At 38.6% G+C, this 16,597-nt stretch overlaps 1 protein-coding gene across 1 annotated transcript in view; it reads left to right on the forward strand.

Moving 5' to 3' along the window:
• The window catches only part of LOC138827152 (zinc finger protein 658B-like), a 193,244-nt gene that overhangs the window by 154,256 nt on the left and 22,391 nt on the right, over window positions 1–16,597 (forward strand). The window contains exons 16-18 of the mRNA XM_070022632.1: window positions 13,638–13,727; window positions 14,364–14,594; window positions 14,637–14,729. Of these exons, the coding sequence (XP_069878733.1) occupies window positions 13,638–13,727; window positions 14,364–14,594; window positions 14,637–14,729 (414 nt within the window). The remainder of the gene's footprint in view (window positions 1–13,637; window positions 13,728–14,363; window positions 14,595–14,636; window positions 14,730–16,597) is intronic.

Raw genomic sequence — 16,597 nt, forward strand, 5'->3', positions numbered from 1 at the left:
TCTCCTGATCTAACAGGGCACTGATGCTTCACATGTGAATAATTAGTTGCTCAATAGGATGAGCTTTAAGGATCACAATTGAAAGGCAAACTAGGTAGGAATTGCTGTAAGAGTGTTCTGGCCAATTATCACCAAATTTCACACAAGTAGTGCTGTGAATAAAATTGATAGATTGTCAACACATTTGTTCCTTTATTACCAAAGCTCAGGGACAGTACCCGGGTCCTAGGTAGAAGGCACTCCAAGGCTAGGGAAGATATTTTGTAAAATGGGTTCTTTGGCCCTCATGCAGAAAAGTTACCATTCCTGAGAAAGCCTAAAGTCCTCCATATTGTATAGTCATTGACCTCAATTGAAGTTGATATTGAAATGTCTGATAGATTGTCATGAATAGTTTGGTATCTTTTTTCATGTGAACCCACATGCGCATACCTTTATGTTTCTGACTAGTTCATAGGTCCTTGCAGAGGTTCAAGTTACAATGTAGGACAATGTGGTCCACGTGTGTAAAGTGCAGAATGAGACCTTCAAAGAGAGATCTCAACAGAAAATATGGCCAAATATTTCAGTATCCTTGAAACAGTATCATAAGAAAAGCCATTTGAAGAAAAGTAAAATTAAGAGAAAAATGGAGGAAAGAGAAGCAGAGAGAATGAAAGAGAAAAAGAGACAGAGAGAGAAATAGACAATGAGAGAAGAAAGAGAGAAATAAAACTAGTGAAGCCACATGGTGGTGGCTCATGCCTGCAATCCTAGCTAGTCAGGAGGCTGAGATCTGAGCATAGAAGTTCAAAGCCAGCCCAGGCAGGACCATCTGTGAGACTCTTATCTCCAATTAACCACTAGAAAATTGGATGTGGTGATGTGGCACCAGTGGTAGAGTACTAGCCTTGAGCTGCAGAGTTTAAGTATAGCGCCTAGGCCCAGAGTTCCAGAACTATGACTGAAAAGAAAAAAAAAAAAAAGAAAGAAGGGATGGTAAATGGAAACAAAGGAGGAGGCAACAATGTGTGATAAGAAATGTACTCACTATCTTGACCATGTAATTGTAACCTCCCTTTATGGTATTTTCACAATAAATAAATGTAATGCAAAAGAAAGAAAGCTAATAAAGATGAAAAATAGAATGAATTGGGAAAATAGGTAAGAGAACTCCTATGAGAGCACCATAGAGAAAAACAGAGATTTCTATAAATACCATCAAGCTCAGCCTAAGTTTCAAATAAAACAAAGACCACAAAGCAGTCCAAGAGTATTTACAGAGATTAATTGAAGTACTTTTAGCTCACTCAGTCCTGTAGAATATTTGAAGTTATGTTTTACCACACTATTTTAGCAAATCCAGTAAAATTTCATTAGGATAGATTAATATTACATATGAGGATGTGATGTCTGAGCAGTTGCTAGCCATCCTTCACCTTCAATGAGAAGTCATCTCCTGGGTGTCACTGAATCACATAACTAGTGGGACAACTTTCTCTCACACTAGAAAATGTAGAAAAAAACAAGCATATCTTCACTTAACTTGGAATGTCAGATTTTATAATCTTCTAAATCTCCAAGCCATCTTTAGTTTTTTGTTTTATTTTTGTCCATCGTGGGGCTTGAACTCTGGGCTTGGGTGCTGTCCCTGTACTCTTCAGCTCAAGGTGAGTGCTCTACAGCTTGACCCACAGCGCCACTTCCCTTTTTCTAGTGGTTTATTGGATAAAAGAATCTCACAGACTTTCCTGCTCGGGTTGGCTCTGAACCCTGATCCTCAGCTCTCACCTCCTGAGTAGCTTGGATTACAGGTGTGAGCCACCCGCGCCTGGCTACATCTTTAGCATTTTTAGAAACATGTTCCTGAAGCTGAATCTTTTTTTCTCTCTTCATCCATCTTGGACATCCTTAGGTTCATAATGGAATGTCAAATAAAGTGAAAAATAAAAGAATCTCACTAGAGATCCTTTCATGCTTTCTTGCTGGTGACAATGAATAACGATTCTGGAACCATGGCTAGGAGTGAAGGCAAATAAGGGAGTCAGAAAAGAACCTGTGTGATTTTACCCTAGATGTTCCTGTTCAAAACATGATATGTGGCCTGGAAGAGCCTTCCTATGGGAGAAGAATCATTCCTGTCTTAAGAAGAGCATTAAATTGTCCACTAAAAACATATGCATGGGGGCTGGGAAGATGGCTCAGTGGTAGAGCACTTGCCTTGCATGCCTGAAGCCCTGGGTTCGATTCCTCAGCACCACATAAGCAAAAAGAAAAAAGCTGCAAGTGGCACTGTGGCTCAAGTAGTAGAGTGCTAGGCTTCAGCTGAAGAGCTAAGGTACAGGGCCCAGGCCCACAGTTCAGGCCCCAAGACCAGACCCTCCCCCCAAAAAAAGAACAGAAAAAAAAACTAAAGCTCCTACAAAAGATTGTTGAAAAATTGAACCCAAAAAAGGAAAACATGCCACCTGTTCACTAAAAGTAATTATCACTGAAATACACCTAGGGATATATAAACTATTTTTCTATTAATGTAAAGATATCTTAGGACTCCATTGATTATTTGTACTCTACCTCATTTATTTACATATTCAAACACATGTAGGTTATGAACAGTATTTTCACACAAAGTTATAGAGATAAAATATATACAACAAATATTTTTGTTTTAGAATATTTCAGTAATGGTTGTCATATGGCACATTACCCTTTATGCAAATAATTAGCATACCTTGGTACAATGACTTGCAATTTGAGTTTGAACCTGCTTTGGCCCAAGGTACATCAGTACTGATGATATAAACACAGATTGAGAAGTCCCTCACTTTCCTAAGTAGTCATATTAAGAATCATGTCCATTCTGCTGGAGTTACAGGGCTTAATAAAGATGCAACATAAAATGTTGGTCAGAGGAGTGACAAAATCCCAGTCAACCATCCCCAGCCAAGGCACCAGTAGATTGAAGTCTTATGTGTTACTAAACAATCTTAACAGAAAATACACCCCAAAATGTACATCCATCAAAATTAAAACCAACAAATTATATCACAATGTGCTTTTGCTTGTACTTATTGGTTGATTACACAGGATATTCTGTTATCGAGTAGTGATGTAGTTTCTACAATTACATAGAATGGTAATTGTTAATATAAAATACATGACCTTTACAGTGACATATACAGAAAGTGAAAATCTATTCTGTATACATCATTGAGGTTGTTTTTGCTCAGAAAGACACTATGAATCCTTTAAAAGCAATAGTTGCACATTACTACTGGGTTTTTCTGTCACAAGAATGTTTTCTCACTTTGAAAGACTTAAGAATTTATTATAGACTAAGTGTTCACATTCACAATACTTGAGATCAGGAGTGTTACGGATTTCAAGGTGGGGGCATTTTCTGTGTGTTTTGGGATTTGGAATGTCCTCATACACATTAGTGACTGAACATTGTGCCTTAAAACTTTCAAGTTTTCTATTTCATATTATTTCATTATAATATAATCTGAATTTTAAAAAGAGCATTGTAACTGGGCTATCATGTGTAATAGCTGTAATCTTAGTTACTCAGAAGGCTGAGATCTGAGGAAAGTTAGTATTATCCTCACCTTTACTTCTCAGCTCCACCAAGACCTGAGCTCTTCCCAGACCTAGAGTTCCCTCAGTACAGCTGGCCACTCCCTCTCTCATCTCAGACTCACCTGAGCATGTATTTAATTCACATCCTGCCCCCCATATCCTGTTGCAACCAGAAGAGGGACAAATGCTTGTGCTCCCTGTCCTGGGAAATATGGTCCTTCTAATAAACCTTATAATAATTTTTCTCCCGTGCCTGCTTGTGGTTCCCTGGGATGGACATGAAGGAACGATAAAAGGATCACAGATTGAAGCCAGGGCATATGAAAGTCTGAGAGACTTATCTCCAATACACTACCAAAGTAGTGGGAAGTGCGAATGTGGCTTAAGTGGTGAACATTAGCATGGAACCAAATAATTTCAAGGTCATTTTCAGACCCTGAGTTCAAGAATCAGGACAGGCACACACATATCAAGTGCATTATATTGTATTCAAATTATGTTTTAACAATTGTTTTTGGTGTACATGTATAGGAAATCTCTCTGATATTTTTTTTGTCGGTGTGGGGCCTGAACTCTGAGCCTGGGCACTGTCCCTCTGACCTTCAGCTCAAAGCTAGCACTCTACTACTTGAGCCACAGTACACTGCTGGCTTTTTCTGCTTATGTGGTTCTGAGGAATAAAACCCAGGACTTCATTCACGCAAGGCAAGCAGTCTACGACTGAACCACCTGCCCAGCTACTCTCTCTCATTTTAAGTGATGTAATATAGGCTAATTAAATTAGTGGAGAAATTGTAATTTGTCAAGAACAGACACATTAATTGGAGTATATTGGTGCCAGCAGCATTTTGAAAGTTTCAAAAGCCCTAGAAAGTGCAGAGGATGAAAAGAGGATCAGTATGTTTATATAAGACATTTTCAAGGAATGTTTACCATTCATTGACTTCAATTCAAAAAACCAAGTTCATAAAGTCATATGTGTGCATACCAGAATCTCTAGGTTCAGGAGTATAAACGCACACACAACTCCTGACTCTCCTTGTCTCAAAAATCAGAGTTTTGTGAGCCACTTTCTGGCACCTGGAGGAACAAGTGCTAATGGCAGCACAAACCTATGAACTCATAAAATATCATCCACCCCAGACTGGGGAAAGATGGGAAGGGCAGACTCTGGCTAGGAGCCTCAGATCGCTTCGAGTTAAAGCTCCAAAGATCCCCTGAAAAAGAGAAGCTGGGCTTCTACCTCTTGGCTCTGACTATGGAGTGCAAAGCTCTACTTCAGAGCACTTCCAGCAGCAAGGGAAAAGCAAAGTAACCCGGATTTGCAAACTAAAAACACCAACAGTGGGCAAGGAGGGACTGGTGCCTCTTCCCCCCACCCCTGCCTCCCTGATTTCCCCCCACCCCCGACCGCTCCCGCCCCCTCCCCCCCAACACTTTCAAAGGATCTATACCCCCATAGAAACTACAATTCCCAGAATGCATGCACAATTCACCTAGAGGAAGTGGTCTTGTTACAGGGTTTTGATTGGCACAAGGCACTTGGTCCTAAGTGTGCAAGGATGCCTGGGGACCTTTCTCTTCCAGCTGCGGAATCTTAGGTGAGTTTCTTCTTGAAAATTCAGTTTACCAACATAAATATTGTGAGACCAATTAAAAACACAAATGTATTAGGAGCACTGCATAATTTGGCTTTTTAATTCTTAGTTCTTTTAATATAATTGAGGTTATGATACTACGTAGTTTTTGTTTTTGTTTTTGTTCAAAAAGTACGTTCTGCAGAACGTAAATTATGTCTCTGTTTTTCCTTAAAGTTTTGAATATCTCCCCTCTCATTTTACAACAGTATTTGCAGCTGGGTGCCAATGGCTCATGCCTGTAATCTTAGGTCTCAGGAACCTGAGATATGAGGATCCCAGTTCAAAGCCAGCCTGGAAAGTTCATAAGTCCTATCTCCAGCTAATTACCAAAAAAAAAAAAATGGAAGTGGCCTTGTGGCTCAAGTGGTAGAGAGCTCACTTTGAGCTAAAAATTCAGGGACAGCACTCAGGCTGGGTTCAAGCCACAAGATCGACAAAAAAAAAAAAAAAAAAAGGGTACTTGCGGACAGTAAACTGATTGATTCTGGCACCATCATCCCCTGCTCTAATATATATACTGGAATAAAATAACAGAATTTAAAGACAGATATACTTTATTATCTTCGAATTAAATTGATTTCTCAAATTCTACTCATTACTTTCCAAGAAACTCCCAAATTCCATCTATGAAATTTTAAGGAGTTTTTGGTTATTTGTGTCTGAAATTTGTCTTTCCTTATAAAGTTTTTCCCCCCTTTTGTTGTTGGTCCTGTGGCTTGACCTCAGAGCTTGGGCACTGTCTGTGAGCATTTGCTGTGCTGTACTTGCCTTTCTTTTATTAATTGCTTCAGGGGACTAGTGAAAAGTTTCCTCCCAAGGCTTTCTTAAAAAATGGTACTCCTCCTCCAAGACTCTTCAAAAAAAATGGTTGTCTACGTAGATCAGGATGAATGTGGGAGGAGGTAGAGTTCAGGGCAGGTCCATGTTCATGTGAATCTTGATTACTTGCTCCAAACCAGTCTGTTTTTACTTTTCTGTTTTGCATATCCTATTTTGTTTTGATTTTCTACCTCTTCTCGAAACCTAAAAGCTCCTGTCAGCAACTCTAGGCCGCATATCTAGGGGTCTTCAGACTTGTCTTCCCAGACTGTATCCATTACACTATGGAATAAATCTTTTGCCTCCTTTCCTCATATCAGACATTCTAAGCTTGTCTCTTAAGGGTTTGTTGTGATTGTTGATGATCCTTTCCCACATCATGATTTGGAAGGACTGTGTAGGAAATTTTCATGCTTGATATTCATTCCTCCAGTGTAAGGGTTTTCCATCCCTCTTTTAGTGGACCTGAGCTTTTCCTCATGAAAATGGAGATCGTGAGGCACTTTTGGATGTGTAGAGGGCAACATTGGAGCACCTATAAAATATGAAGGAAAAGTTAAAAGTAACTTCCTGAGAAGCAAGACATAAGGATCAGGTAAAAATGGCTGCTTCCTGGACTAGCTGTGTCCCATAGTTGTTATTGTTCTTGGTTACATTTTTCAAACATTTATTTCTAAGTATTATGTTTATTATACTAGTTTAAATAGAATTTACTTTGTACATTATTTTTGAATTGTTCATTGCTCACAGACGTAAGTGTCATTATTATACAAATATTATATCCTCTTACTTCATTGATCACAGTTATTGACTATTGTAGATCCTGAGGTAGAAGGTACAAGTATGGTAAGGTGTTCAGGGATAGATTATGGTTCTGACTTCCTCTGGAGGAAAAGGTGAACCAATGCAAAAAGATGGATTTATGCATAACACTTGTAGAATTCCTTAGGCAGGAGATGTGGTGCATCCCTCTTGGGTTCCACTATGCCCAGTGATTCCCATGGTTATGATGATCCATCGCCCTGGAGGGCCTGTGAATTTGACACCTTGTCCACAGTTCTGGTGGTACGAGTCTCCCAGTATGTAAGGCAGGGCTGGTCTCAGAGGAGTGATGTGATAAGTGGTAGCTTGCTTGCTCCGATTTTTTTCAGTTTGTGTGGACAAGCTCACCCTGACATCTTGAGCCTGGCTGCTGCCATGAGGCCTATTAGTTCATAACCCCTCTCACCATCCCATACCTCTGTTTCAGAGACCTGTCCTGTTTCATGGTTTTGTATCATTTACTGTGCAAGCTTGTGTTATGTATCCATACATGCTAGTAGTTGGGCTGGGTATGGTTTTCAAAGGTGGGGTGGTGTTTCCTGCCTCTTGCAGGAGCAATTGTGTTCTCACTAACTGCGTGAGTAATCCTAGCTTACTATGCAATCCCCATAACTTACATTGTATGTTCAGTTGATAGAACAATGCTATAATAAGTTTGAGTCTCTGTTTTCTATTGAGGTTCAGAGGACTCTTAGCCATTGCTGCAGATTTTGGGGAATATTGGTTGCCCTCATTATTGCTACCGTGACACTCCTTGCTACTTCCCTCTCCACACTTTACTCCAGTCTGGCGTTTGATAATTTGCTTGAGGTTCAGGAGTTTGTGCTGTCATTAGCCTCTGGGCCTTCAGATGCAAGAACCTGGTCCCAAATATCTGAGAGCAAGCTGGGTGATTTGTCCAGACCAGGAGAGCCCAAGAGCCGTGCATTTGTACTCCAAGACCAAGGGATTCTTCTATTAACCCATGTGACTTTATTTGCTTTGCCCAGGTATAAGAGGAGTACAGGAAGAATTCTATTGAAATTGTGACAAATATGCCTGCCTTGAGTCCTCTTACATTGCACTTGTATTTGGGGCTTCTGTGTTGTTTCTCCTAGGGATAAGTTAATCTGTTTGGCTTGAGTTTTTAATCTCTTGGCTTGTGTTCACAAGCGTTTGTACATGACTCTGTTTCTAGAGACAGTTGTACATGGGATATTGGAGTAGTGAGTGCTGGTCCTGTATTTTTAGGAATGAAGCCTAGCAATGTTTGAAGCAGAGCACCCTATGAATAGGAATCTCCATCCTAAATGGACAGACTTTGTCAATTCTGAGAAGCCCTAAAGGCAAGAAGCAGAAAAGCACAGGAAGAGAAAGATGTTACTAGCTTCCCTTGCCTTATGCAAAAATTGTTGCTACTTCCCTGAGCACCAGATTCACGTGGTACTCTTTCCTACACCAGTCTCAATCACTTTGTGTTGTTGCAAGATTTAAACTAATTTCCAGGAATTGTGATGCGCTGTATTGAGGAATAAGCCAGTGCATAGTTATCAGAGGGTACCTGAGGCTGTGGTTTGGGATGGTGGGGTAATTGTTATGACTGAAAGTATATATTCATGTAGTAATCCCTAATCTTCTTCTTGATAATTTATTCAGCCTGTTACCGCTATGATTTTTAGTATGTCATCATGCAAACTCATGTTAAATGTCCCATCTAAGGATTTGCTAATGCTAGCTCTTATCGCTTGGTTGTGCCTGGTAGTACAGAAAGTATTGGTCAGGGACATTTGGCCTTAAAAGAAAAATCACAGAAGAAAACTTGAGGTTTTATGTCTTACTCAAGGTTGTATGCTTTGTAGGTGTTGCTTATGTTCAGGTATGTCACTCCTATATGCAGTATTTTATGTTGTATCTTTAGGATGGCCAAGGTTCTTCCCAAGACTGTTTAGGGAAATGAACATTAAGGACTTCTCAAACCTGGATTTACCTCATCTTTACTCATGTCCCTTTGGCCAAAGCATGTTAAATGGAAATTGCAAGACATTGCATAGGTGTGCAATGGGTACAGTGTAATGTGCCATTTGACAACCGTTGTTGAAATATTATAACACAAGAAATCTATTCTGTATACAATTTTTCTCTAACTTTGTATGAAAACTACTGAGTTACATCATACATGCTTTCCCTGGTGTTTAAATATGTAAGTGAATGAGGTAGAAAACAAATTCCAATGGATTCCTAGGATACCTTTGCATAAAAAAAAGCAGTTCCTACATCCCCAAGTATATTCAGTAATCAATACTTTTTGTGGAAATGTGATATGTTTTTGCTTTAAAGTATTCAATAATATTTGTGGGAACATTCATTTTTTCCAATTTAATGTGTACATAAACACAGAAATTAGTTGGCTTAATAATATCTATCTACCAGGAAATGGACTGGATTTGTGTTTCTTGTAGACTTTAATGCTTTGTCTGAGATATGAAAGATTCTTTTAAGACAGCTTTATGGTTTTGCAGTCCATGTACTATGTTTGCAAGAGAAAATTCTGGACCCAAAATCTCACGCATTCATTTCTGAATACGTCATTTGCCTTATATCCCAGCCATGCTTCCAGAGTCTTCTGTTTATTGTCAGCAGCAAGACAGAATGAATGGATCTCTGGTGAGTGTTTTTTTATTTCTCATTTGTTTTCCATTCCATTATATGAACCTAAAGATGTCCAAGAATTAAAAATACTACAAACCACACAGATTTAGCCTCAAGAACATATTCATAAATCAGATAAAGACAGCTTGTAGATTAGGAGATAAAGATTACTTGTAGGTTTAGCAGATTAAATGGTTATATTCTTTCTAAGTTGAATTCAGATTGGCTTCAGAATGTCTAGGTTTCATCTTGTCATAACATGTAGTCATATCTGTTATGTGATGTAGTGACACCGAGCAGGATACATCTCATGGAAGGTGAAGGGTAGATTGCAACCAGATCTCATCCTCATGAGTAACATTAAACTATCTCAATGAAATTTTGCTGGAATTGCTGAAATAGTGTGGTCATACGTACCATCGTGTGTTCTTAAGGAATGATTAACCTATATGTATTTAAATTACTCTCCATATATACTTCTTGGACTACTTCATGGTCCTGGTCTTACTTGAAGCTGAGGCTATATTTGTTGCTAAACTTTATGGTCTTTTTACAAAATCTTGTTTGTTTTCTAAAGTATCCTCACAAGGTTTCTTTCCTCTATAATCTCTCTCTACTTTTGGTTTTCTACTCACTTGTGTTGGTTATTTTTCTGTTTCTCTCTCTTTGTATCTATCTTTGAATCATTTTTTCTTACTTTTCTCATTCTCTCTTTCCTCCATATGTCTCTCAGTTTTTTCATTTCTTCAATGATCTATCTGGAAACTAGTTTTTCTTAGTGATTATTTTTAGTTTGCTGACATGGCTCTTAGGATTGACATTTTTTTTACACACTGTATAGGAAAATTGTTGCCTAGAGAGTTCTACAGGAATCCAGAAACAAAGAAAATTAGAGAAACACAAAAACATAAACAGATAGACTTAGGGGAAACCAGGGTTCTGAAGCCTCTCTGGCACTTGGTCTCTGGTTGCCAGCAAGCTAGCATAGTACCTTGAGTTCACACAGGGAAGATTCCCATTGATATCATGCAAAATCGAAGTATCTATCTTAATATTACAATGTGAGCCACAACAGGTTGTTAGGCACACATGTTTCCTTATTCTCCTGAGACAGAAGCCTGGTGCCCAGAGAAAATGCAGACATGAAGTTCACCTTACCTAGCCTTCAAGGTGAACAGCAGCTCAGTTTCAGATGCTATCTTTCCAACAGTAAGGAAAAGGCCTGCACTCCAGTCTCTTAACCCTCTCCAGAATTCTCTTTTAAGCCTTCTGCAGCCAGCTCTCAGTGCTCTCAGTGCTGTCAGGCTGGAATTCCAACCTCTCAAACCTTTTTCCCCCTTCAGCTCAACTTCAGAGTTCCATACACAAAAGGACGTCCTTCCTCCAATTGATAAACTACAAGAAAATTTGATTTCACCTGATTCTGTTATCTTTGCTCTAACTTCATTTGTCATGGTACTCAGTTTTTTTTTCCATACCACTACTTTTAAATATTTTCATTCACTGCCAGTATAAGATACGTAGTTTTGATTTAAAAAAATTAATCCAGTGATGAGGATTTCTCTATTAGAAATATCATTTGTTGCAAAATCTCACAGACGTTTGCTCAGGAATTGATTTTGATCTCTGAGGAATTTCGCTATTAACTAATAAAAGTGGAAATATATCTTTAGAGATCTACTGGAGAAATGACTCAGGAATATTTAACACATTTGAGCATTTGGTCATATTTATCATTTTTGTCATTTTGAGTGTTCCCTGAGTCTCTATCAATTTGCCTCCACCTTCCATGAAGGCCTATTAAAATGAAAATCTTCTCAAGGAACATTTTATTCCCCTCCCACCTATATTTTGTATTGTAGAATGTAGAGAAAGTTCACAAAACTTCATGGTAGCAGTTCTTATTTACATAGGAAGGAAATATCAGGTTGTCTATGACCACATTTCAATATTTAGTATTTAAACCAAACATGGTTAACCTAGCATATTTTTATGTGGGAACTAAATCAAATCTTATAAGGGCCCAATAAATCATTAGCTACATTCTGGAGTACTGTTACTGTTTTTTGAGCATTCATGTGGACACTGCTTTTCTTTGATCTAGTAATGTTCTATGTTCTGTATCCCATGTGATATCCTGAATGTGTTCTGCTTGCTTATGAGAGTACTTGCTAATAGAAGGTCTAAATAGAATTTATGGTGAAGCAGTAAATGTAAATGCAGAGAAAATATTTGTTTAATTCATTGTTAGACTTATATGTACTAAAATTTTATCAAAAATAATAATACAATTTTTAGACAGCACCTTAGACTTAATGTCATCATGCCACATTATTATCCCCTTAGAATTTTTATCTTGTCTTTATTGCTAGCAGCAGAAATGTGTTTGCATTCATTAGGGAATCTGTAACTTTTTATTGGTCTTAGGGCTTGAATTCTGGGCCTGGTTATTGTCCCTCAGCTCTTCAGGTCAAGGTGAGTGCTCTACAACCACTTGAGTCACAGTGCTACTTTCAGTTTTCTGGTGGTTTACTGGAGATAAGTGTCTCATGGACTTTCCTGCCTGGGGTGGCCTTGAACCTTGATCCTCACACCTCAGCCTCCTCAATAGCTAGGATTACAGGCATAAGCTACCAGTGCCCTGCAAATCTGTGTATTTTAATGACCAGGTTTATGTATTGTCAAATATTTCTAATTTGCTATTTAATTTTCCCTGTGAAAAAATAACATAGCCAGCTGCAAACATTTTATGTAAGACAAAAGCATACCTGCAGCATAATGAAATTCCAGATTGGAATTTTCATGACCCAGGCCTAATTTCTTGATGGAAATGTGCCATTACAGAAGCTGATGTCATTTGATGATGTGGCTGTGAACTTCACCTGGAAGGAGTGGCAGTATCTGGATCCTGGTCAGAGGACCCTTCATAGAGAAGTGATGCTGGAGACCTATAGCAACCTAATATCCTTGGGTGAGCAAAGGTCACTTTTATTTGGAAGGTCAAGTGCTTTTATTTTTGTAGACATTTGACTATGTTATTTAGGTATAATATTACTGTCCATTCCCAGGTAAAGAACTGCTAGTATAAAATGCAGGCAAATTCAGGTCTGGGAGCTTGATGTTGTTTGCCTTTCACACTACTGCTTGAGCCACAACTCCATTTTGGATTTTGTTTTGGGGTATATTCTGTGTTTCTGTGCCCAGGTTGGTTTCAAGCCTGCCTCTTCTGATCTTACCTCCTAAACGTACTGTTACAAGTGTAAGCCTTTGGACCATTACATTTTGTTAAAAAAAAAAAAAAAGATTCCAGTCCATAGGAAGTGTCATTTCTTTCTAAGGGAAACTTCAACTCATTATATGTAACTCAAGAGCTAATTTTATTCTCATTCATTAAGAAGGCAAATTAGTAGTTGGACAAAAGTTCTAAACTATGATCCACTAACAGGAAACTGACTTCCCAGTCTTGGGGGTGATTATTATAGGTGGATCTACAGTCTAGATAGAATATACATTACTACTGTCAGTATTATCTGAAAATCAGTAGTTGAAAGTGTCAAAGTGTGTATTTGTAAGCCAAACCTGACATAGGTTGCATTGCTTCAAGCTTGCAATCCTAGATACTCTGTAGGCTGAAATCTGAAGATTTTGGTTTGAAGCCAGCAACTGTAGAAAAATGAACATGAGACTCTTATCTCCAATTAACCATTCAAAAACTAGAAATGTAGCCAAGACACAAACTAGTAGAATGCTAGATTTGAGCAAAAGAGCTGAGTCCAAGCCACACATTGGCAAAATAAACCCAAAGCTGCGGGAAAGTACACCATGGAGATGTTAAGAATTGAGAAACCATGGACTGGGAAGGTGCCTCAGTGGTAGAGCGCTTGCCTTGCATGCTTGTGGCCCTGTGCTCGATTCCTCAGTCTGAAAAAAGCAGAAAAAAAAAGCCAGAATTGCGGTTGTGGCTCAAGTGGTAGAATGCTAGCCTTGAGTTTAGGAGGTGTGATACAGCTCCCAGGCTCAGAGTTCAGGCCCCACAACCGATCCCTCCACCCAAAAATAAAACAATTGAGAAACCAGATTTAGGAGCAACCCAGTGAACAGGATGTGTGCAACATTACATTAATGATGACCCAGCAAGATCAGTAGTTCTCCACTATTTCTTATTCACAGGGCACTGTGTTCCTAAACCTATATTGATTGTGAAGCTGGAGCAAGGTGCAGAACCATGGATGAGAGAAGACTCAGAAGAGAATTTCACAGGTGAGTTAAGCCTCTTGAATAGTGATGTTGGGTCCAGAGCCCAGTGGGTGTGTTTATCTTGAGCTGTACAGAGCAATAGTATTCCTAGTGCCCTGAGTCATGTATGGCAGAGAATTAGGTGATCCTTTGTCTCAAGGAATTGTCAATCCAGAATTCTCGTGGAGACAAACTGAATTTGATGTTCCAGTGTAGTTAATGTTAGCAATTCTTTTTGTCTGTAGAGAAGTCATTCATAAAGAGAAAAAGACAATAATAAATGTAGTGAGATCTCATTTTATTTTAAACTAGTATTTTGCAGGTAGGAGGAAAATGGATCAGGACAATTTCGTATCAGTGGTGCTGGGCATAGAGGGAGATTCAGAATGGAAGCATTAAGAGTACGGAGATGAATAATTTGAGTAAATATTTCCTTGAGAAAAATATAAAAATCAGAAATAAAGAAAAACATTATTTTCCATTGTAAAATATCAGTGCTACTTTCTTAATTACTACATTGCAGAGAAATATATATATTCTGCATAAAGCAATGCTTTGAAATTTGAAAATATTGTAACAGAATGTGAGGAAATATCTTTACATTAAGGAATTTATGGATCTCATTTATGCTTTTGTCTATTTTTCTATTATTCATTTTAGATGTCCCAGAAATGGATGATGTGATTAGCACCTGCCAGGAAAGTCCCAATTATCTCTCTGAAGTAGCAGTCATGAATAGTAACCAAGGGGAGGAAAAAGTGAGACTTATAAGAAGTTTTCATTTGAGCTCCATACAGAAGTCAGAACTGATTAAGAATAGTGCGAACTCCTTAGGAATGATGATAGAAAAGGTCACTGGCTGTCAGAGCATGGATATTTTCAGTGAACCTGGTAAGATGTGTGCAGCATATAGTCCTCATGTGTCTTCTGTAGTTGACGAATGTAAACAGTGTGAAAAGTCTTTCACTGAGAAGAAACACCCTGTGGTCCCTCAGAGGACACACACAGGAGAGAAACCTTATGAAAGTAACATGTGTCAAAAGTCTTTCACCCAGAAATCAAAGCTTACTGTCCACCAGAGAACACACACAAAAGAGAAACCTTTTGAATGTAACATTTGTGGGAAATCTTTCATATGCAAAGCATATCTTACTAGACACCAGAGAACACACACAGGAGAGAAACCTTATGAATGTAACATCTGTGGAAAGTCTTTCATCCAGAAATCAAAGCTTACTGTTCATCAGAGAACACACACAAAAAAGAAACCTTTTGAATGTAACATTTGTGGAAAATCTTTCATATGCAAGGCATATCTTACTAGACACCAGAGAACACACACAACAGAGAAACCTTTTGAATGTAACATTTGTGGAAAGTCTTTCTCCTGGAAGGCAAATCTTACTAGACACCAGAGAACACACACAGGAGAGAAACCTTATGAATGTAACAAGTGTGGAAAGTCTTTCACCCAGAAATCAAAGCTTACTCTCCACCAGAGAACACACACAAGAGAGAAACTTTATGAATGTAACATGTGTCGAAAGTCTTTCACCGAGAAATCAAAGCTTACTGTCCACCAGAGAACACACACAAAAGAGAAACCTTTTGAATGTAACATTTGTGGAAAGTCTTTCTCCTGGAAGGCATATCTTACTCTGCACCAGAGAACACACACAGGAGAGAAACCTTATGAATGTAACAAGTGTGGAAAGTCTTTCACCCAGAAATCAATACTTACTCGCCACCAGAGAACACATACTAGAGAGAAACCTTATGAATGTAACGTGTGTGGAAAGTGTTTCACCTGGAAGTCAAACCTTAATGTCCATCAGAATACACACAGGAAAGAAACCTTATGAATGTCATATGTATGGAAAGTCTTTCAGCCAGAAGCAGACCTTACTGTCCACCAGAGAGCACACACAGGAGAGAAATTTTTATGAATGTAAGATGTGTGGAAAATCTTTCACCAAGAAATCAAATCTTAATCTCCACCAGAGAACACATAATAGAGAGAAACCTTATGAATGTAACTTGTGTCGAAAGTTTTTCACCCATAAAAGAAACCTTACTGTGCACCAGAAAACACACACATTAGAGAGACCTTATGAATATAATATGTGTGGAAAGTCCTTCTCTTGGAAGTCAACCGTCAATGTCCATCAGATAAGAGACACAGGAAAGAAACATTATGAATGTAACATATGTGGAATGACTTTCACCTGGAAGTCAAACCTCACTGTCCATCAGAAAACACACAGGAAAGAAACCTTATAAATGTCGTATTTGTGGAAAGATTTCAGCCAGAAGCTACAACTTACTATCCACCAGAGAGCACACACAGGAGAGAAATTTTATGAATGTAACCTATGTGGAAAGTCTTTCATCCAGAACTTACCCCTTTCTGTCCATCAGAAAAAAAGCCCACCAGAGAGAAATGTTATGTATGTAGCAGGCATGGAAATTCTTTCACCTGGAAGGCACAGCTTAACATCCATCACAGACACAAGGAGAGAAACTTTATAAGTGTGACCAATGTGGAAAGACCTGGAGGTCACAGCTTAACACACATAAGTTGATTCACACAAATGAAATAAGTTAGGATTGTACCAAATGGGAATGTCTTTGATCTGTAAGAAAATTGAAATTGCAATACAGAACAAATACAGGATAGAGACCTTATGATATAGCAGATGTGGAGTCCTCGAACTACAAGACACAGCTCAGGGTTCATCACAGGACACACAAAACACACACACACACACACACACACACACACACACACACACACACACACACACAAACACCCTCACACAAAAAGAGGAGAAAAATCATATGTAGGAAAAATGGAAAAGTTTTCTAGAAAAAGTCATAACAATAGTAAAGTCTTT

This window comes from Dipodomys merriami, unplaced genomic scaffold, assembly GCF_024711535.1.
Source record: "Dipodomys merriami isolate MVZ:Mamm:240054 unplaced genomic scaffold, mDipMer1.0.p SCAF_151, whole genome shotgun sequence".
In the NCBI taxonomy this organism is placed as follows: Eukaryota; Metazoa; Chordata; class Mammalia; order Rodentia; family Heteromyidae; genus Dipodomys; species Dipodomys merriami.